General features: G+C 44.9%; 1 protein-coding gene across 1 annotated transcript; it reads right to left on the bottom strand.

Moving 5' to 3' along the window:
- Window positions 1-8,614: 8,614 nt before the first annotated feature.
- On the bottom strand, window positions 8,615-17,496 carry LOC142434801 (melanoma antigen preferentially expressed in tumors-like). Its single transcript, XM_075539396.1, has 3 exons — window positions 17,430-17,496; window positions 17,126-17,290; window positions 8,615-9,990 (listed from the first exon to the last, which is right to left on the bottom strand). Exons 1-3 carry the CDS (start codon window positions 17,494-17,496, stop codon window positions 8,615-8,617), a joined length of 1,608 nt encoding a protein of 535 aa, XP_075395511.1.
- Window positions 17,497-21,990: the final 4,494 nt, after the last annotated feature.

The raw sequence follows: 21,990 nt of genomic DNA, 5'->3' as shown, positions 1-21,990 counted from the left end.
GTCTCAGCTTGGAATTGATGGCATTTTATGAAATCCCATCAACAAGGATGATGCCATCGTAAAGAACCAATACCTTAGAATCAAGACCTGGCCCTGTTGACAGAAACTCCGAGCATCACACCTTCCCCACTGAGATTGAGACAACATAGAAAACTGTGAGGAGTGGGTTATCTGCTGAGAGTGGATTAAGCAATAGGTTACCGACATGGCTCTAGAGCCCAGAATCTCACATGTGTGACAGGGTTTTGTCCTTATGGATATTCATCTATGTAATTAATTTCCCAAGGCACAACATTACTTGAATTCTGTGCGTCTTCCAACTAGGAGTCAACTATGGGAAAGAATTGAAGTGCCTCTTTAGCTTCCTAATGACTGCCGATCTCTCCAGGAGTAGAGGCCTCATCAAGTCCCTCAGATTGACTGAGAGCTTTGAACCAGTGACTTGGTGGTAAGCACCCCAGTGGATTACCAAACATGCGACCTCAATTGCGTGTCCCTAGAGCACATTAGGGTTTATTAGATCACACTGTCCCTGCATCAAGGATTGACTTTTGGAAAGAGCCCTCTGCATTCTCTTCTCAAGTGCTCTGATGGGAGAAACATCACCAATTAGGGTTCTTAAAACGACCAACGTTAATGGTCCCTCTGTTTACGTAGCTGGAATCCAAATCTAGGGCATCACCTGCAGGAGAAGACTCTCCCTGTGTGCTCTGGGGTGTCTTCCTTTTCTGTTTGCAACATCTCTGCGCTGGACCTCCCTTGGCGAGCACTGTGTGTTTGGGTCTCAGACTTAACTAGGGCCTAAGAAGTTCGCCAGGCGGGAACCGCACGTCCAGAGAAGCTCCCTGGTCTAGGTCTCCTTTCTTCTGCTATTCAGTTAAACACTTATCAATAGTACTATCCCGGCTTTCCTCTGGTTGCTCTATGCTTCATATGCTTTGGGCGGCCTCTGGTTTTAATAGTTCCAGGTCTGGCTGTATGAGGTCAGAGGAAGCATGAGGTAGCATTTGATAGCTTTTGTTTTCTGACCCACCCGCTTCTCTCATTCTGTTAACTTTAGAATTAGTCCATTGACCTTGGGTGAGGTTATTGATATGTATATTCCAGAAATAATGACTTATGTTTGCACGTGTTGTGTGAGAGTGTGTAACTGTATTGTGTTACGCTTCTTTGTTCTTCATGTATGACATTTTTGCGTGGGGTGTGGCTCTCCATGTGTGTGTTGGTGCTTGTTAGGAAATTCTGACTTCATACTTGTGTGTGGTTGTCACTGATATTTTTCTCACAGTATATCATGTTGTGCTTTTTGTAGTGGTGGTGTTGTATTTTGATTTCATTTCTTCTTGATTGTGAATTTTATTTCTCCCTCTTATTAGATCAATATGTGTTCCAGGAAACAGAATGATAATCTCATTACAGAGAAAAGTACCCATCACATATGAGGGGAAATACAAGAATTCCCATACTAGAAGTGCAGTTCTGTGCCCCATGGCTTTGCTGGGTTGGAATGGGTTTGATGGCCAAGAGTGAGGTTGGGGACAGTGACCCATCTTTGTGTTGAGAGATCAGGCTTCGTCCATCACAATTAGCCTTTGTAATAATCACTTACAACGGAATCCTGTCCGTAGTCCCCTCTACCTTTCCTTTCTCAGAACAGTCGTGATCCTCAGCAGTTTCTCATTAAAAACCCATGGTTCGCTGAGAGATCCCAATTAGTTCACTGCAGCACATAGGATTTTAAGGGATTAAGGGTTTTGATGAGGATCCTTAATCATTTCACAGTGATAGAAGCAACACCAACCAGAAGTAATTGTCTTATTATGGTGTGTGAAGCCCAAATTCAGGGCATCTACCTGAGGAGAATGCTCTGTCTTCTTTTGGGTGTAGGACCGGTTCTCAGTATACTTATAGCATATGAGAGTGTGAACTGACTGTGAAATCTGACTGTATTTTAGCATCTGGCTTTACCTGGGCCTAGGTAGATCACTGGGAAGGGATTGCCAATCCAGAGTCACACCCCTATCCACACCCCTTTCCTGGCTGCAGACAGCTATGTATTCTATCAGCAGGGTGTTCTGTCCTTGAATCCCATGAGAGATGAAAGTTCTGTTTAGCCACACCTCAGAGAAACTCGCTTCCTTTCTATTTCCTTGGGGTTGTGAAGGGATGAGTGCTTGGATATGCCAGACACAGCTGCCCCATGCAGCTCCTGACCTCCCCATCTCCTTTCTTTCTGCAGGGAGATCAGGCTTCTCTCTGTTCACTTCTCTAAAATCACTTGGGAGTTAGAAGGATCAGGATCGACACCTCAAGAAACTCCCCCGACATCCACGTGACATAAATTGAGGAGATGCTAAGGAGTACTATCCCACCCTGATCCTTCTACTAAGGAATGTCTTCACACAGGATTCCATTATAACAGATCCATTCATGGAAGCCACATTATTTCACAAAACAATAACTCAAGCCAAACTCAGGTGCAAAGGCAATGAGGACAGAAAGATATAGGGAACGACAAGTCTCCCCGTGTCTCTATACCCTTTTATGCTGAGTAGAGCAACTGAATGCACTCGGATGAACACATCCTGGAATGCATGCAGCTCCTGCAAAACAGAAAGGCTGATGTTCAAACCGTGATCTTCTGGTTTGGATCCCAATAGATAAACCATTGATACAGTGCAGCATCCCATGATGTGCAAGACCCCTCCATGGTTTCTGAGGGCGTAATTAGTGCCTGGAGCATGGAACATGTACTTCTCTGTGGAGCACCTGGTGGGAGTACCCTGTAGATCCGTTCCAGGATCCCACGTTGTCTCATAAAAAATAAAATACACCAAACTCTACGCAATTGCATCCCTTCCACCTCCTTGCCATCCTGCAGGAAACATTAAGACGGATCCCTAGTTTCCTCCTGGCTGAACATGACAGGTTCTCAACCTATGGGTCGCCACCCCTTTAGTGATTGAAGGATCCTTTCAGAAGTGTCCCCTAAGACCATTGGAAAACAAGTATTTCTGAAGGTCTTAGCAACAGAGACACTGCTCCTCTATTCATATGCAGATACGCCCACATACTACTGCCAGGTGTGAAGAGAGTTACCCATGCTACACCATGTTTCAAGACCAAATGTCATCTATTTGTAATTAGAAATAAATATTTCACATAGCATGATTACATATTGTTATGTGATTAATGGCTATCCTTTAATTATGTTCAATTTGTGAAATGAAATTCCTACGTGTCTGATGTTTACATTATGATTCATACAGTAGCAAAATTACCATTATGATGTAGTAAGAAACATTATTTTGTGGTTGGGGGTCATCCCAGTAGAAGGAACTGTATTAAAGGATCGTGACATTTGGAAGGTTGAGAACCAGTGCTATGCATCATAGGCTCCCGGGCTTATTGGTATCACCCCATGCCCCCTTCCCAGGAACACAGAAAGAATATGCACACTATTGCTGACAAATGAAAACTTATTTCCTGTATTTTATGATGCACGTTAAAGTATCACAAAATCTTTCTCCCTTTATACAAGGAATAATTCCAAACTATGTAAGGATTCATCAAGCATAAATTCATTCTTCCCTACTATCCCTTGGTAGAAAGATAAACTTAGGGGACTACCTGCAGGTCAGTGGTTCTCAAACTTCCTGATGTTACGACCCTTTAATAGAGTTCCTCATGTTGTTGTGACCCCAACCATCAAATTATTTTCGTTGTTACTTCCTAAATGTAATTTTCTACTGTTCTGCATCATAATATAAATATGTGATAGTCGGGATGTATTTTCATTGTTTCAAATTGAACAGAATTAAACACAATTAAAGCACAGTATTAATCACAAACAATATGTAATTATATATTGTGAAATATTTACGTGTTTTCCGATGGTCTGAGGCCACCCCTGTGAAAGGATTTTTTGACCCCCCACAGAGATTGCGCCCCACAGGTTGGGAACCACTTCTGTAGGGGATGACTGTATCTGTCTGTTGGGATTGGATCAAAGTCTTTGTCACCATTTCACATTTGGTGTCCTGACATTTCACTTCCTGCTCCCTCAGGAAATTTGTTGAATCCAAAATATTTCCAGAGAGTCTGAGACGTCTCACATGAAACGTCTGGTCCAAATAAGAAGCAAACGAGTTCAGGCAGAACAGTGGCAGCTGCAAAACACCACTACACCGTGCTCACAGACTTGTTGCACCAGTTAGAAGAAATCCGCAAAAAGAGGAAGTTAAGGTCTGTAGGAAGCATCCAGCTGACCAAGGTGTTTACTAATGGGTGACTATTTAGTACCCTGAGTCTCTCTGTCTCTGCAGACAAAAGCATTGCAAACTGACTATTTGTGACTTTGCTGCTAAAAAGCAATGAGGGATAACTCAGTTAATTAGGATCTCTTTGAGGCTCTCTTGAATCTTGCATATCCCTGTGATTGTCTTTGAACCTAGTGCTTTTATTATTCTAAGGTTAAGAAACTGTGACTAGTTGAGTTACATTTGCATAGATAAGAGTTTAGGAATGTTTAAGTGCTTTGATGTTTGCTTTGTAACCAAGTCCCTGTGTAAGAAGAGTATATATACCAAGCTTCCAATATACTGTAGACTTCAGTCCATTGGATTGGAATCCTCCCTGTCCCATGCTTTGTACATAGCTCTTTCTTTTCCTTTCATCCACATGCCTCACTTCAAACCCAGCTTGATGCGGGACAGCTGGTCTAATCCCCCGCAAAGGTCCAGTCCCACCAGAGTTCAGCTGCCTCCAACACAAAAGGTGTGCATCATCACCAATTAGGGTAGCAATGAGAAGATGGGGCATTCCAAAACACTTCGTCCTTGCACGGTTACATGGATGAAAAATCGTTTGGGATCACAATAAGGAATTAGTGGATGATTTCTAATCAGCGCAGGTGTGCCAAAAGGACAGGCTTATCTATCTTGAAAGAAATGTGACCAGATTGCTGCTTACAGCCTTGGATGATGGGATTTCAATTGACATACTTTGGACAGTTTTTGGGGAGGGATCATTCCCTGGAGAAGCACAGGGAGACTAAAGAAGTCCCTTGATGTGATGGATTGATGGAGTGGCTGCAACAAGGGCCTGAAACTTACAGTCGTGAGGATGGAACATGAGTGTGCAGTCTGTCCTTCTGTCGTGCATGGGGTCCCTGCGCATCAGATGTGACTCTGACACAGAACAACAGCGACGTCGGCCATCATTGAATTCACACTGTTCTCTGTGAGATAACAGGGCTGTTCGCATCCCTCCATGGTGATTACAGGGCAGTCATGTGGAGTGTAATCCATCTGTGATGAACGCAAATGGGCTGTGTGCTTCCCCCTGTCAGCTCTAGTCTACTACAAAGCAGGTGTGCACAACTGAAGCTGCGATGCGATACCATCATTTAGAACAGGGTTATATTATTTACAATCACTGGATTGAACGGAAGGTGTGGAACGTCAATGGGCACTGATTTAGATGCTTGCTTCTTGGGACTTAAAGCTTTAAGAATGCTGACATTGTTCTTTTGAGGGCCAGGCACCTACGAGTTACTACGTTATACTTTGCTATTGCATGTGTTTCTTCAGAGATCTCTTCTCTTGAGGAAATGCAGCATCAAGCAGGAAGTTGTCCTGAGAGCTGATTGTTCTTACATTGGGGCGAGAATTAAGTGCAAACTCACTCAACTTTCATGCATCTAAAATTTATATATGTCTCTGATTCACCTTAGAAAATATTAGTGTCATTTTATGTTAGAGAACGTTATCAGTCATCCTCCTGGGCATCACCCATTACTTCAAAGACTTTGCTGTGTTAGAGCGATTATACTCGTCAGCATAGAACTGCCCCTGTGAGTCTCCAAGGGATCTACAGCATAGATATATTTAATTGTATGTATACGGTAACATAATTTTATATATATATATAATATAACTTTATTGGTAGAGCTGTTACACCTCTTATAAGAATCCATACATCACTTGTATCAAGCACATTTGTACATATGTCACCACCATAATTTTCAAAACATTGTTTCCTACTTGCGCCCGTGCTATCAGCTCCTCTTTACTCCCCTCCTTCCCCCACTCTCCCACCCTCGTGAGTTAGTGATATATTATAAATTATTTTCATACCTTACACTGTCTGCTCTCTCCCTTCACCCATTTTTCTGTTGTTCATATCACTCGGGGGTGGGGTGGGTACTACATCTATCCTTGTGATCGGTTGCCCATCTCCTCCACTTCTGCCCACACCTCACACCTGCCCTCATGGTATCGCAACACCCATAATTGCTTCTGAAGTTTTATCTGTCCTGCATTCCTTGTGTTGAGAGCTCTCATCTGTCCCAGTGTCTTAACAAGAGTACTCAGTCCCATATTTCTCTGGTGGAGAAAGTTGTGGACTTGAATTGTCAGCCTTCTAGATAACAGCCCACACACAAGTCGTTACACCATTAGCATTCTAAAATATATATACTTACCTCACTACCAAAAAAAGTTTTAAATTGTCCACAATTCTTCTCTTGCCTGGATCCACAATCAATGGTATGGAAACAGTATTCAAAATATCAAAACATTTTATCCTAAGGAAATCTGTTGCACAACACCTTGAGGTGCAGAACAGCAAAGATAGTCCTTTGAGAATTAAGGTATTCCTGACCAAGCCATGGTATTCTCCATGGTCTTCTACACATATGGAAGTTAGACACTGAAGAAGGAAGACTATAGTAAAACCGCTGCACTAGAATTCTGGCGCTGGAGAAGATCATTAAAGGCACCGTGGACAGCTAAAATGACAAACCAAAGTGCCTTCATAAAAGTGTGGCCAGTGTGATCCTTAGATGCATGGAGCGCAAGACTTCTCCTGAACGTACTTTGAACATATTGTCAGGAAAACCAGTCCCTGCAGAAGGGCTTCCTGCTTGTCAGAGTGGAGGGCGGATAAAAAGAGGAAAGCCCTCATGGAGATAGAGTGACACGGTGGCTGCATCAATGGGCTCAGGAATAGGGACAATTGTGAGGATGGAGACGACTGGTCCGTGTTGGTTCTGTTGTGAAGAGGGTTGCTACGGGTGGGGTGTGATTCTACAGTAACTCACACCGACATCAGTAGGTATACTCAAGGTTTTTATTATCATGATCATTAAATATTTTGCGACTCTTATCACAATCCACACATCCAACCATTGTGTCAAGCACGTTTGTGCATATGTTGCCAACATCATTTTCAAAACATTTTATTTCTACTTGAGCCGTTCATGTCAGCTCCTTATTTTTCCCTCCCTCCTTTTTGAACGCTTTGTTTGTTATAAATTATTATTTTCATGTCTTACATCGTCCGCTGTCCCTCTTCACCCACTTTTCTGTTGTTTCTCCCCCTGGGAGGGAGTTACAAGTCGATCCGAGTGATCGATTCCCTTTTTCTCCCCACACTTACACCTTACCCTCTTGGCATCCCTACTCTCATTATTGGTCCAACGTCTTTATCGATCCTGGATTCCCTGTGTTTCCAGCTCTGATCTTTATGAGTGTACATCCTCTGGTCTGGCTGGATTTCTAAGGTAGAAATGGGATCATGATAGTCAGGGGGAGTGGGCAGAAGCCTTAAAGGACTAGAGGAAAGTTGTATGTTTCATTCATACTGCACCCTGAGTGTCTCAACTTCTCCCCGACACACCTTCTGTAAAAGCATGTCCAATTGTCTACAGATGGGCTTGGGCATTCCACTCTGTACTTCCTCCCCACCACCCGCTGCACCCCTATTGAAATTAGTATGATTTTGCTCTGGGTCTCAAATGCCTGTAAAATAATCCCATTGACAACTCATGATCACACAGGCTGGTGTCTTTCCATGTGGACATGTTTGCTTTTCAGCTAGATGGCTGACTGTGTATCTTCAAGCCTTTAAGTCTCCGAATGCTATATCTTTTGATAGACACGCACCATCAGTTTTCTCCAACACATTTGCTTATGCACCCACTTTGTCTTCAGCGATCCTGTCTGGAAGGTGAGCATCACTGGGTGTTCTTAAGTTCGGCACTCTTGCGGCAGGAGAAATGAATAGCACGGGTGCATGGCTTTGGAACAGGCGTTTATTTTCTACTATTGCAAGTGGTAGGAGACAGAAATGTGGGGCAGGGCTCTCGGCACTTGGTTTCTCCCTGGAAAGGAGTCAGTGGAAGGTCATGTCGCTTTTTAGCATCGGGGACACCTGCAGTCCTGAAGAACTCCATGCGCCTGGGCATCCATGTCGCCAAGGTCCTGCATATGCCCAGGGAAGGGGCCGTGGGTGACAGGGATGTATTTTGCTCCTGGCTTTGATTCGTGATGTGGGTGAGCACATCTGCTACCTGCTGCTGAATCTCCTTTTCCATCACTTTCAGAAGATGGATGTGAAGCAATTAAGGCTTGACTTCAGGAAGGCTGATCACGTTAGATGCATCCTCTGACCGATACCTCCAACCTCCTTCGTCATCATGGCAAACTCAAGCTCAAGCTCAAGAACTCAATCCAAACCGCTCTAATTTAGGAAACACTAGTCTTTCCAAATACGACATTGGTATCCCAAGGTAGAAGTCAGGATTGAGAACAGATGGCAAAGGGTTGTGGCACTAGTTGTCCATACGGATGCAGATTGCATCGCACAGGGTGCGACAGTGCCTGTAAGCAAGGCGTATTCTTTGGGGTCCATGGAGCTGCAAGGTCAGCCTCAGCTGCTCCATCACCTCTGCAAGGGTATGCCACGGCAGAGTTAACTGGTGGTCCATGTAGCAATTGAGGGGGACAGGAAGCTCTAGAAAGGCAAAGTTGCACCTTGGGAAAGTGTGAAACAGCAGGGTCTGTAGGACAGCCATGGACAACGGGTTTCCGCAGAGTTTCAAGGTTCTGAGTTGAGAGCAGTGACCCAGAGCAGGCTGCAAGTAATCGCAGTCCGAGTCCGTGATGCCACAGTCCGCCAAATCCAGGTGGGCCAGGGTGGCTGAGACTCTGTTCAGCAGAGCAGGGAGGAACTCGTAATTGGAGCCAGGCCTGCGTACACCACTCAAGTCAAGGGATTTCAGGTGGCTGGTGCAGGGACATGAGGACAGGTATGTCAAGTCCTGGTCCATAAGCAAGGAACGGCGTATGTGCAGGGTCTCTAAGGGCGCCTGCAAGCTTCTGAGCAGCTGGTGGAGGTGGTTACCAAAGAAGTTCACAGAGTGCAGCATGAGGGTGTGGAGCTGATGCAGACTGAGGAGCTGAGTGGTGAATTGTTGAAGTAGCTTCTGCGCCTCGTCCTCATCGTTCTCCCCGGGGACGATGCAATACAGGGTGCATTCAGAGAGGAGGAGTGTATGCAGTTGGACCATCTGGGACAGGTAAGGAGAGAACCAGTTGAGGCTTTGCAGGTCCCAGCTACCAAGCAATCTCATCTCCTGGACAGAGTCTAGCTGCACTTTGTTGAGGATCTCCCCAAGAATGGGAAGCGGGGCAACATTCCGAACAAGCTCGAGCTTCCTGCAGCACAGGTGTGGCAGGTCCTTCGTCTGCTTGACCCTTTCGATGAGGAAGGTGAGCATTTCATTTGGAATGTCTTCCTGAAAGCACAGGTCAGTGAGCACCGTCATGCCAGCCAAGGCTGGATATTTCTCCACTGACCTACATTTGTCTTCTTTGAGGATCTGAGTCTTGGGATGGGTGGACTCTGGATCCTCTGATGACATTACAGAGGCAGTAGACTGGCGTCCAGCCCACACTTTCCAGAAGTTGGTCCCAGTGTTCATTTGTAAATCCAGCACTTTCAGTTTGCATCTCCTGTGCTTAACCTTCTGGGAAAGCAGTATAGCAAGGCCATCAAGGGCAGCCTTTAAGATGTCAGGGGGAGACTGACAATCTTCCATCAGAGCCCCCAGAGGGAGCTTGAGGAAGGGCCACACCCCAACCATGGCCTTCACTGTCTCTCTGTAATCTCCGACAACAGCTGCCACGAACAGGGGAGGGAAGAGCTCTGTGGGCAACCACTCCAGAGAGGCAATGGCTGAGGCCTCATTCTGCAACACGCTCTGGATGGCCAGGTCCAGGAACCTGGGTGGGTTCCTGCTGCTCATGCTGATCAATCTGCTCCAAGAGCGATCCTGACCTGGGAATGAAGAGAAAGGGTCTGCTCAGTGTTCTGGGAGAGCCAATCTGGTTGTCCTAGCCCTCCACACTCTGGACTCCACTGTCATCCCCTTAGCCCCTCAGAGAGCAGCTCGCTGGCCATGCTAATCTTTCCAGTAACTCACACTGGTAGAGGCTGGTCCACGTGGGCTTAGATTTCAAACTGGATTCTTCTTCTTCTGACTCAAGTTGACCCAGAGGCTGTGGAATCCAAGATGGGCAGTCAGGAGTCTGATGGCAGACAGTGACCTCAGCAGCTGGGGAGGTGAATGAAGCAAAAATAAGTAGGAAATTTGGGGGACGCTACCTCAAGTTTCAAAGACTGAGAGTGAGACGAAAGGGCCCGACATTTCAGAGCTAGGGAACACTTATCCATGGGACTGGAGGTCTCATCCTTTCAGCTCAGGGGCTCTGACAACAGATGGTTTTGCCTCTCTGGATTCATCTGCATCGCTCATTCCCTAGATCATGAATGCAGAATATTCAAACATCACAACAGAGTGAAATCATCTGGAAATAGAAATTCCACTCAAAACTTACTTTCTGAGTAAGAAGCCGGATGTCCGCATTCACTTTTTAAAAATTTCTTTTAATGGAAGACAGATGTTTCTTTCCTTTTATTAAATACGTTTATTGGGGGCTCTTACATCTCTTATCGTAAGCCACACATGCATTCATTGTGTCAAGCACATTTGCAGGGATGCTAATATCATCGGTTTCAAAACATTTTCTTTATACTTGACCCTGTTTATATACAATGAGAGGGAAACCGATCCATGTACTTATATCTATATGTTAAGAATTAAGGTTGCAGATGGACATGGGGCCTAGATTCAAGTACTACCTCAACAAAAGTCACTTGGTCCTAATTATCTGCATTCTGTGATGCTCACCTTCCCGATACCATAACGTAAGATGAAATGTGGGCATAAGCAAAGGTGGGGAAAGCTGCCTGTCTATGAAAAGATATAGCATTTGGGGTGTTAAGGGCTTAAAGTTAAATAAGCAGCCATCTAGCTGAAGTGGTTTTCTTGATTTGACTGTTATTGATAACTTATTGAAAATGAAATGTTCTGACTGAAGCCCTTACCTAAAAGACATTTTGTGGGAGTTCATTATCAGCAGGCAAAAGCAAAGTAGGGCCATGAAGCTGAAGACTTGAATCAGATGCAGGAGAATGCAAATATAACCTCAGACACATTCCACTTGAATGTCAAGAGCATCTTAACAACAGATGTGATCAAGTGAATACGATCGACAGAAAACTGGACCAGCTATAGCATGACATCAATAGTATCATGTATGAAAGAAAAATCCTTCACAAAACAGAAAAGAATGAATGACCTAGCTGGACGCAAAGGAGACTCTGAATCCTGACATTGGTAGAAGCATTGCTAAAGCCAATGGAAGAAACCATCAAGAGCTGAGCAGAACATGTAAAACAGAAGACAAATTACACTAGTATAGTGAGATATGCTGCTCAAGGTGAAAATCACCAGTGACAATAGGAGGTCAAAGAGGGGGTAAGAGGAGGCCATTCCGTGCATGTAACAGAGAAAGGAGAGGTGGGAAGGAGCTGAGACCCAGTTAAAGCTTTGTCTCACATAAGCTGGAAAAATAAAGGCAGAGCCAATTAAATACAGATTCCTTTGGGGTTTCCTCCTGTCGACAGAAAAACTAAACATAGTCATTTCTGCCAAGATCTTTGTTAATAGCTTTGGAATAAAAAAGGGACTTTTTTTTATCCATCACGTCATCATTGAGGAGGACAAAAGACTAAGCTTTCGCTCATTTACATGTCTTAGTTTACAGGAGACCTCCCTTAAGTCTACACTCTCATTCTGCCCCTGTGCTTCAGCATCATTTACCTGTCTTTCCCAGAGCAATCTGTTCCACCTTGCTTCCAGGACACTGTGAGATTCCGAGCTACTGATCTTCCCCGTGTCCTTTCAAGTTCAACATGAGTATTTGGTGGTCAGAAAATGAGTGTTGGTTCTCAAGAAGGCAGTGGGACTATTCCCTGCATTAGGACAGACTCGGGAGCCTTCGCAGGCAGTGGTTATGCATTGGGCTGCTGTGACCTGCATGGTCAGCAGTTTGAAACCACCAGCAGCTTCGCAGGAAAAACACTGGGCTTTCTTGTCCCATGAAGAGTTATCGCACCAGCATTTCTAAGGGGTTGCTGAAAGTCAGCAGTGACTCCATGGCAGTGTGCTTCAGTCTGAGAGGCTGTCAGAAAGTGCTCGACATATAAGGTCAAACCCAATGCAGACAGAGCTGAAGAACCTTCCTTAGAATTTTTTAAGCGCAAGGAACTGAAGAAGACCACAAGTGCTAGAAGCAAAACAAAACAAGACAGAACAGAACGAATCGAAAGTGCGAATTTCACAATCAAAATTCTATGGTTCCCAATTTTGAAAGATGCTGTTTTGGTTAGGAGCATTTGTGTCATTCCAGATGCACAGAAATCCTATAACCTACGAAGGAAGCACTGTTCTCTCCTGTCCTCCCAAGCCACCACTGTGAAACAAATTACCACACAAATATTCTATGAAAAATGCAGGGGCCACCAAAACAAGATGAAGGAACACACAGAGTGGGTTTCCTAAAAGAAGGAGACATTCAACCATGACAAGAAGTAGCGTATGAAACAGGGATTCTAGGGCAAGACCCTTTCCCTCTGTCCATCCATGGATCTGGTCTCCCACGGAGAGGCCGCTGTGTTCTCCCATCTCCTTACACCAGCCCTCCAAGATCTGCGTCCCTCCCCATCAGCTCCTCGCAACCATTCAGGTAGTTTTCATGTAACTCTCATTCAACTCACAGTTGCAGACGCTGACAAGGCTCCAATTTCAGTCTTGGCCACGGTCCTTGTTGAAGTAGATCCGGTGCATGAAGAATCCAAGAAGGCAGGTCGAACGGCAGACTTCTTCGTCAAGAATGTTGAGCCTGAAAACTTCCAGAGAAGCCAGGAAAATGTTGGCAAGGTTCCGTCTCAAGTCCAGAAACCTTCAGGTCAGGTGAAGGGTCCAGGTGCAGAACAAAGCTCCAGAGCATTCAGAGAGTCATTTTAAAGGATAAGACCACACCCACCAGGAAGCTATTGCTTCCCCCTCATTGGCTGTTCACAGTAGGTCTCATCATGGAAGTGATGGCATTTCGTGAGATCTCATCAGCCGGGCTGATGCCATCAGAACGGACCAACTCCTGAGAATCCAGACCCAGCCCTGTTCACACAAGCCCTCGGCCATCACCCCTTATGCACGGGGAGGGAGAGGACACAGAAGATGGTGAGGGTTGTGTTGGCGGGTGAGAGGGATTAAGTGAGTGTTTACAGAAATGGCTTTATTGGCCCATTTCTCATACATGCAATATAGTTTTGTCATTATGGATGCTCCTCTTTGTAGCGCACTTCCTGAAGCACAAACTTTCTTCCACTGTACCTCCTCCGACTTATGAAAAAAGTATGAAAAGGAGTACAAATTCCTCCTTGGCTTCCTACTGACTGTCAATCTTTCCAGGAGTCGATGGCTTCATTAAAGCACAAGGACTGGCTGACAAATTTGAACCAGTGACCTGGTGGTGTGCTGACCAATGTTTGAAGGACTGACCTCTGCAGAAGGATCCCACACACTGTCTTAAATCTCAAGTGCTCTCAGGATGCAAGCATCAACCTAAGAGTTTCCATGACTGTAACTCTGTGTGGGAGTAGAAAGCCCCATCTTTCTCCCATATATAAAGCGTTCTTGTGTGCTTTTGCCCCATGGGATTCTTTCCCCTTTCTCTCAAGGGCTGTATGAGCTTTGTTGGTAAACAATGCTGCGTGTGTTTGAGGTGGCAGACTCTCATCATTCTCCATTGTAGAAGCTAGTGGTTTTGGAAGCCTCCAACTATTGATTAATAGACAAGCACAGCCGACTACCTAGGCACAACTCCAAAACTGACATCCTTCCGTGCCCATTTCTGTTAGGTCGAGGGAACAGAGCCCAAAATTGAATGCACATTTTTAATAGTGTAGCTCCAGGAGAAGTAAATACCACAAGAGGATAGCTTTACAAAGAGACATTTATTTTATCTTAGGCAAAATATGTTAGTGTCAGAAGCTTAGACATGGATATGAAAGATTGGATATTGATTGTCTTGTACTGGGATGAACTGGTAACTTTTCAGGATCTGTGTGCATTCCATGGGGATTCCACGAGTGTTGGCATCCAGGTCCTTCTGAATCTATAAGTTTCCCCTGCAGGGACCCTGGGTTCCAAGGACATGCTCTGCTCCTGTCTGTTGGCCTCTCTTTTCATGTCTTGTAGATGAGAGATGTGAAGCCAGCAAGGAATGACTGGGCTAAGGGCGTAAATGTCAGATGCTTCTTGTAATCTTCAACTCCAATCACCACATTGTTAGAGCAAAGATAGCCTAATCCTCTTGAACCTAACTCCAAATAATATCATTTGCATAGTGAACATGAGGGTTTTCCAAGTGGTACAGTAAACCAGAAGCATAAGTGAGGATTAGTAAGGAAGGCAACCACATTAGCTTTCCACATGCATGATGATTTCATCGCAACTTCCCTTACTGGGAGAAAATCTTAAAGTGAGGAATCTGTAGGCTGCAGGGTCGTCTTGAGATCCTCCATTGCATCTAAAAGAGTATCCTAAGACAGAGAACGTTCCGTGTCCTCATAGCAATCCTGAGACACAAGGAGCCCTAGAAGGGAGAACTTACACAGAGCTTGTGTGCTGAAGCAGGTCCTGCAAGACAGCCATGGACACTGGGTTTCCACCCAACTCTAAGGTGGTGAGCGCGGAGTACTGGCACAGAGCAGGCTGCAAGGCAGTGAGCTCAGAGTCATCGATTTCACAGTCAGCTAAATTCAGGTGGTTCATGGTGGCTGAGACCCTCTCTAGCAGACTTGGGAGGAATTCATGTCTTAAGGAATCCCTGAACATACCACTCATATGCGGGGACCTTAGTTGGCTGGTTCGGGGACAAAAGCACAGGCTGTCAGGCCAGAGTCCAACGCAATGCAGTGCTTTTAAAGAGAGAAACTGCGAATGTGTAGGCCAACAACTGAGCAGCTGATAGACGTGCTCATTGAGGAAGAAGACTGCTTCCAGAACGAGGTGCTGGAGTAATGCAGACTGAGGACATGAGAGGCCAGTTTTGCAAGACACTTGTCCACTTTGTCCATGGTACATGACACCAGGGGATCTGGACTTATGTGGGACTTACGTGGGAAACATGGAGTGTGCTCTGGTGACTCATCTGGGACAGGTAAGCAGTAAACCAGTTGCGCCTCTGCAGGTCCTATCTGCAGTGGATTCCCACCTCCTGCACAGAATCCATCTGTACCCCATTTAAGATCTCCTCAATAATCAGAAGCTTTGACAGATCTCCTTCAAATGCTAACACCCGACAGCAGAGGGGTGGCAGGGTCTTTCCACAGTTGACTCTTGTAATGATAATAGTGAGCAATTCATCTGGTACTGATTCAAGAAGGCAAATGCTTTTGAGCAAATACATAGAGGCCAAACACTGAGGCTTCTCTCCTGCTACGGGATCCTTCCCTTTGAGAGTCACAGTCCTGGGCTAGGTTGTTACTGGACGCAATGGATTGGGTTTCAGACCACACTCTCCAAAACTTGGTGTCAGTGTTCAGGCATATATCCACAACTCAGAGTTCACATCCCCTGCGTGGAATCATCTGGGAAGCAGGATATCAAAATATCCTGTTGAGAATGCCAAGACTTCATGAGAGCCCCTACGGGAACAGGATAAAAAGCCAAGACACTACCGTGGCCTTCGCTGCGTGTCTGTGTCCACCGACCACAGCTGCATGACAGTGGTGGGAAGAGTTCGTGAGTAGCGACTCCAGGACGGCCATGGCTGAGGCCTCATCCTGCCACACACTCTGGATGCCCAGGCCCAGGAGCCTGGGTGGGTTCCTGCTGCTTCTGCTGATCAATCTGCTCCAAGAGCAATCCTGACTTGTGAATGGTACGAGACGTCTGCTCAGACTTCTGGGAGAGCTACACTGGTTGTCCTTGCCCTCCAAAACTGGATCATGGCACCCAGAGCTCCTCAGAAAGGAGCTTTCTGGCTTTGTTACTCCTCTTATCAACTCACAGTGGGAGAGACTCGCAAGACCCATGTGAGGCTTACATTTCAGTCTAGCTACTTCCTCTGCGTACGTTGGCCCTAAGGTTTTCGAACCCAATATGGGCAGGCCGATGATGGACCTCAGCAGCTGGTGAGGTGGATAAATCAAAGATCAGTAGGAAATATGGTCATTGCATATTGAATCAAACCATCCCAAGGCTAACTAACTCTACAGGAAAGGCAAACTCAAGAGGCATAATGGTGCGTTCATCAAATGGAAACTTGGAGATCTGTATTGAACTACAACACTCTGGGTGATGGGGTATCTATGGGAGTACAAGAAAGTCTTGTCAATACAATGATGAGTAAAATTTTCTCACGAATCACTAATGAAGACGCTGAAGTAGTTTTCCAATCACTTCAGTATGAAATTGACCCAACATGTAGTCAAGCCACATAGATAATTATTGGTAATTGGAGTGAGAAATTAGGAAACAATGAGGTAGGGAAAACAGTTGGAAAATATGGTCTTGGTGATAGAAGGATTCGTGAAATCACAAGGTAAATTTTGCAAGTATACTTTAGACAAACATTGGTCACATTAAGGCAATCTTGTTGACTGATGAATAACCTGACTCCTTCCCCCCTTTCATGTCAGAGAGTCCCAGTAGTCATTTATTTTAAAATATGCTCCTATGTAATCAAAATTAAAACATTTTAATTAATATCATTGTTCCCTTTAATGTTTTAGCCATGATGGTACTATTTTTATTTTATTGACCAGGATGTTGTTATCAAAGCTATACCCTACAACATTCACTCACTCTAAAGAATAACAGTATTAATTTTCCTGGCTGATTTGCAGAAGCTGGTGCCTTGCGTACTCTTGCTGGGTGGTCTGCAGACCAGCAGCACCATGTAAGGCCATAGCCAGCCCACCAGGGGGATGCTGCCCGGGATGTAGTGGATCTTCTTGTGGTAGAAGAGGAGCCCGTCCACCTCAAAAGGGAAGCGTGTGGCCAGCACCTCACACAGCCTCTTGGGGTGCACTGGAAGTTCTGGGCCCCACAAACTAAAAAGGATTGAGCTTTGTTTGCTCTCCCAGGTCGCCTTCCTCGGCTAACTTCACATGCATCCAGTAGAACCAGAAATCAGTGGGGAAGTCATAAACGCGATGTCCCCGCTAACACAACAGGTCCAGAACGTAGTAGGTCTGCTGCACCTCGCGGTGAATGCAGTGCACAATGGTGTCCATGAGCTCTGCCTGCTGCCTCCGGGCAGGAGGGAAAGAAACCTGTCCACACAGTAAGCGCTCTTGGTGTAGGTGCTGGTGCAACCCCTGGAGGTCATGATGAGCGCTCTTTTTCCAATGGGGCACAAGACCACAATCCACTCCTGCCCCAAGTCCGCGGGGACATCAATCAGCCACTCAGAGAGCATCAACTGATTGGCAAAGTGCTAGGGGAGTTTCTCGTCAATGTCAACATCCATGTCTTCGTCATCTTTCCTGTGTTCCTCCTCCTCACTCTCCACTCCGGTCCAGTCATCTTCAGCCAGCCTTCTGGCCTGGTTCACAGAGGCGAGTCGCTTGTATTTCTGCAGTTCAAATAACGACGGTGCAGCTCATCCTGCTCCAAGGAACTGCACTTGGGCTTGTACTGGGACAGGAGCGGGTGTGAGGCTGCACATCCGTTCAAATCTCGGGACACAGAGAATCTGCTAGCCAGGGCTGGACTCAGCTCTTCCATCATTCCATCAAACTTTTTGAACAAAATAAATGGCAGCTATGCACGACTGACTTCTGCCTGTGCAATCCACGGAAATCAAGTCCACTACAGAAGTTGGACAAGTGTTTCACTACAAAAGAGACCCTAACACCAAGATAAGTTAAGGACAAAGTGCCTTCGTTTATGAAGGACACAAAGATGCAGACACATTAGGGTCGCCATTCCCATGAAGTCTTCATACCATCAGACTAATCAAACACGGGATTTTACTTCACTAAGTCCTGGAATACAGGGAGCTGTACAAATTCATGAGTAATTGTAAGACCACTAATCACAATAAGAGGGGGATTATGGAAGCCAGAGGAGGACCAAGATTGGGACACATAGTTTATGTTCTAAAGACTTTGGCACTTTCAAATGAAGCAATTGAGCAAGATGCTAGGGTAGGACTCCTGATTATGCAACCTACAGTCCTGTCCATCAAGGACATGCCCAGGGAGCCCTAAAACACTGCTTCTCCCTGGACCATCTTTAGAAGCATGCAAGTAATGCAATTTCCAATGCACCCTACCAGAGGGCAAGATGAACAACTTCATTGTTACATGATCTCAAGGCATTTCCAGAAGTGGTTTTTGATTTGGGGTTTTTGTTTTGTTTTTGACATTGGAAAGTTATGTGTAACATCCAAAAAACTTAGTGCTGAGGCTTAAGCCCTAACTTAAGAGATTTTGGAGGAGGTCATTATGTGCAGTCAAAAATGAAGCTGGGGCCATGAAGATGAAGAAATGAATCAACTACGTGAGAGCACAAATATAACCTGAGATCCATCCCACATGAATGGCAAGGCCATCTCAAGAACAGATAGGATTGAGTGAACACTAACAGCAGGAAACTGGACCAGCTGTGTGATGACATCAATAACATCATGTATGAAGAAAGCAAAGTCCTCCACAAGACACAAAAGGTAGAATGACAAAAGTGGACATCTAAGAGACTCTGAATCCTGCCATTGGTAGAAATGTAACTAAAGCAAATGGAAGAAATGATAAAAGAATGCTGAACAGAACATTTCAAAGAGCAACTTCAGGAGAAAAATTAAAATATTAACATGAAACATGATGCCCAAGGGGGAATCCTTCAAGTTATAGTGGTGAGAACATCGAGAATGTCATTCGGTAGATGTGGCACAGAAAAGAGAAGTGGGAATAGGCTCACACCCCAGGAAAGCTTGGCCTGACTTTATCCAAAGAAACATAGTCAGACAGGCATTTTCTGCACAGCTTTCAGTTAATAGCTTTGTAATCAAGAGGGTCTTATTCATCCACCAGGTGAGAATTGACCACAGAAGACTAAGCTATCTCTGGTTTACATGTCTAGGACATGTTTGTCTACCCTCCTTAAATTTTCTGTTTTAAGGGTTTGTGGTGGGGGTGTGAGAGGGTGGAATAGTAAGGGTTCAACTTACTCTTCAGACACGAGAGTCTCAGCAGCAGTGCTGTGGGTCCACAAAAATGACAGCCACTAAAATGCCTTGATAATTTAGAAGAGTTGTTATTCAGTTGTCACCCGACATTGAGAATCTAAAAGAAATTCCAGGATTGAAGTCTTGAGTGGATATTTAAGTCCATCATTAAAAGCAAACACTCACTTAGAATCTGTCTATAATTATTAAGCAAGCACAAGGTTTGCACTAAAGTGCATGCTCTCAAACAAAGAGTAAAAGGAGCTTCTTGCCACAGTCAATGCAAATGAATGGAAACCACACAGGACAGAGTAAACCACCCCTGTGGGATTCCACGACTGTAATTCTGAATGGGAGAAGAAAGCCCCATCTTTCTCCCCTATTTAAAATACAGGTATCACTGAATTGGCCATTCCATTTCACCTCAGTGGACGGGATCACCTACTTGGGGACCACTATTATATGTCTTTATGGGAGCAGGCTCTCATCACTCTGAACTGGAAACAGCGGTGGTTCTGAAAACTCCAACAGTTGATTAATAGATGAATAACTCCACACTGGAGCCCATCCCCCAAACTGACACCCTTCTTTACCTGCCACACTACAGAGAATCATGATCTCAGCAAGATGATACATTTAAAAAGAGGACCTGATGCAAAGGGCTTAAGTGGAGAGCAAATGCTTTGAGAATGATTGGGGCAGGGAATGTGCGGATGTGCTTTATACAATTTATGTGTATATATATGTATGGATTGTGATAAGAGTTGTATGAGCAGCTGATAAAATGTATTGTAAAAAGATGATACATTTAATGAACCATTGCACAAAAGCAAGCTATTAAGATGCATCAAGTCCCTGAATAGGTACTGAGTTGTGAAGGAGATAGAGGGTAAGCACAACCCCCTGATCTGTTTACCCTGATTAGACTGGGTAGAGCAAATATATTTATATGTTCATAATGCAATATTGAATGCACTCAAATCACATAGGCCTCAAAGAAAGACAAGTTTGGAATGCCACACCTCAACCTCTAGGACCTTCCCCACTTAGCACCTCAGAACTATTTAGAGAATTTTCCTGTATCTCCCTATTTCAAATCACCATTGGAAAGGTTAACAAGGCTCAGATTTTAATCTTGACTCTTATCTTTGATCAAGTATTTCCAGTGGGTGATGAATCCAAGATGGCAGGTCAAAGGACAAACTTTTCCCAAGGGTGTTGAGACCAACAATTTCCATAGATACAGAGATAATGTCAGGATTAGGTCTCAAGTCTCCAAACATTCAGGACAGAGGAAGGGTCCAGGCCCAGAACAAAGGAGAGAGCTTTCAGAGTCATTTTAACTCATAAAACCACACCCACAAGATAGCTAGCTTCCCCATTATTGGCTGTCCACAGTAGGTCTCAGCAGGGAAGTGATGGTATTTTTGGTCGTTTTATCCACCAGGCTGATGCCATCCTAACAGAACACACCCTTTGCGTCCAGACCCAGCCCTGTTGAGATAAACTGTCAGCCATCAAACCTCACCCCCTGTGATTGATAGTACATAGAACATTTTGAGGAGATGTGTCAGCAGATGAGAGTGGATTAAGCAATTGGTTACAGAAATGGCTCTAGTCCACAGATTGTCACATATGCAAAATAATACCCTTATTGATATTCATTTGTGTAACTCCTTTCCCATAGCACAAACACACTTGTACTGTGTCTCTTCCAACATAGAGCCAACTTATGGGAAAGAGTAAAAGTGCCTCCTTGGCTGCCTACAGACTGTTGATCTCTCCAGGGGTAGATGACCTCATCAAGCCCCACAGATTGCCGGGTAGGTTGGAATGAGTACCCTGGTGGCAATCAGCCCAATGCTTTACCAAGCATGCCACATCAATTGCATTTATCTGGAGCACTGCAGGGATGATTGGATCACATTGGGCATGTTTAAAGCATGGACCTCTTGAGAAGAGCACAGTATATTCTCTTCTCAACGGCTCTTATGTCAGAAGCATTACCAATTAGGGTTTATAAAACAAGGAAACATCATTTTCTTACTGTTTAGGTAGGTGGAATCCAACTTCAGGACCTCACCTGGAAGATAAGGTTCTCTCCCCGTGGGTTCTGAGGTACCTTCCTTATATCCTTGCAACATCTGTGGGATGCTAGATCCTGGCCAGACTTTCTCTCCCATCTGCATCAGGAAGTGCTTCAAGTCTGGCTGCCTTCCAGCTAGTTGGGTTGCATCATTTGCATTTGGTAGGATGTGTGCTTGTTCTTCCAATCCTAAACTTCCACTCCAAACAGAGATGCTTACATACTTTCCACACTGATGAAATTCGTGACCTCAGCAAGTTGACACAGATCTTGTACCCTTGCACATAGGCAAGTTATAAAGACGTATCAAGGACCCTCAATGGGTATGGAGGTGTGAAAGATAGAGGGCAGTGGTTCTCAACCGTCCTAATGCGCGACCCTTTAATAGAGTTCCTCATGTTGAGGTGACCTGCCCAACCATAAGATTATTTCCCTTGCTACTTGATAACTGTCATTTTGCTATTGATATGAATC

This window comes from Tenrec ecaudatus, chromosome X (genome assembly GCF_050624435.1).
Source record: "Tenrec ecaudatus isolate mTenEca1 chromosome X, mTenEca1.hap1, whole genome shotgun sequence".
In the NCBI taxonomy this organism is placed as follows: domain Eukaryota; kingdom Metazoa; phylum Chordata; class Mammalia; order Afrosoricida; family Tenrecidae; genus Tenrec; species Tenrec ecaudatus.
The sequence above is the reverse complement of the archived record's forward strand: the minus strand, read 5'-3'. Positions and strand labels throughout refer to the sequence as shown.

Bases quoted from the DNA above. Each gene is read 5' to 3' on its own strand.
- LOC142434801 (XM_075539396.1), bottom strand. From the start codon at position 17,496: ATGGACACCATTGTGCACTGCATTCACCGCGAGGTGCAGCAGACCTAC. The intron at 17,291-17,429 runs GTTAGCGGGGAC...CAGAACTTCCAG, and splicing joins CTACGTTCTGGACCTGTTGT to TGCACCCCAAGAGGCTGTGT. The intron at 9,991-17,125 runs GTACGCAAGGCA...GGTTGCCCACAG, and splicing joins CTGCAGACCACCCAGCAAGA to AGCTCTTCCCTCCCCTGTTC.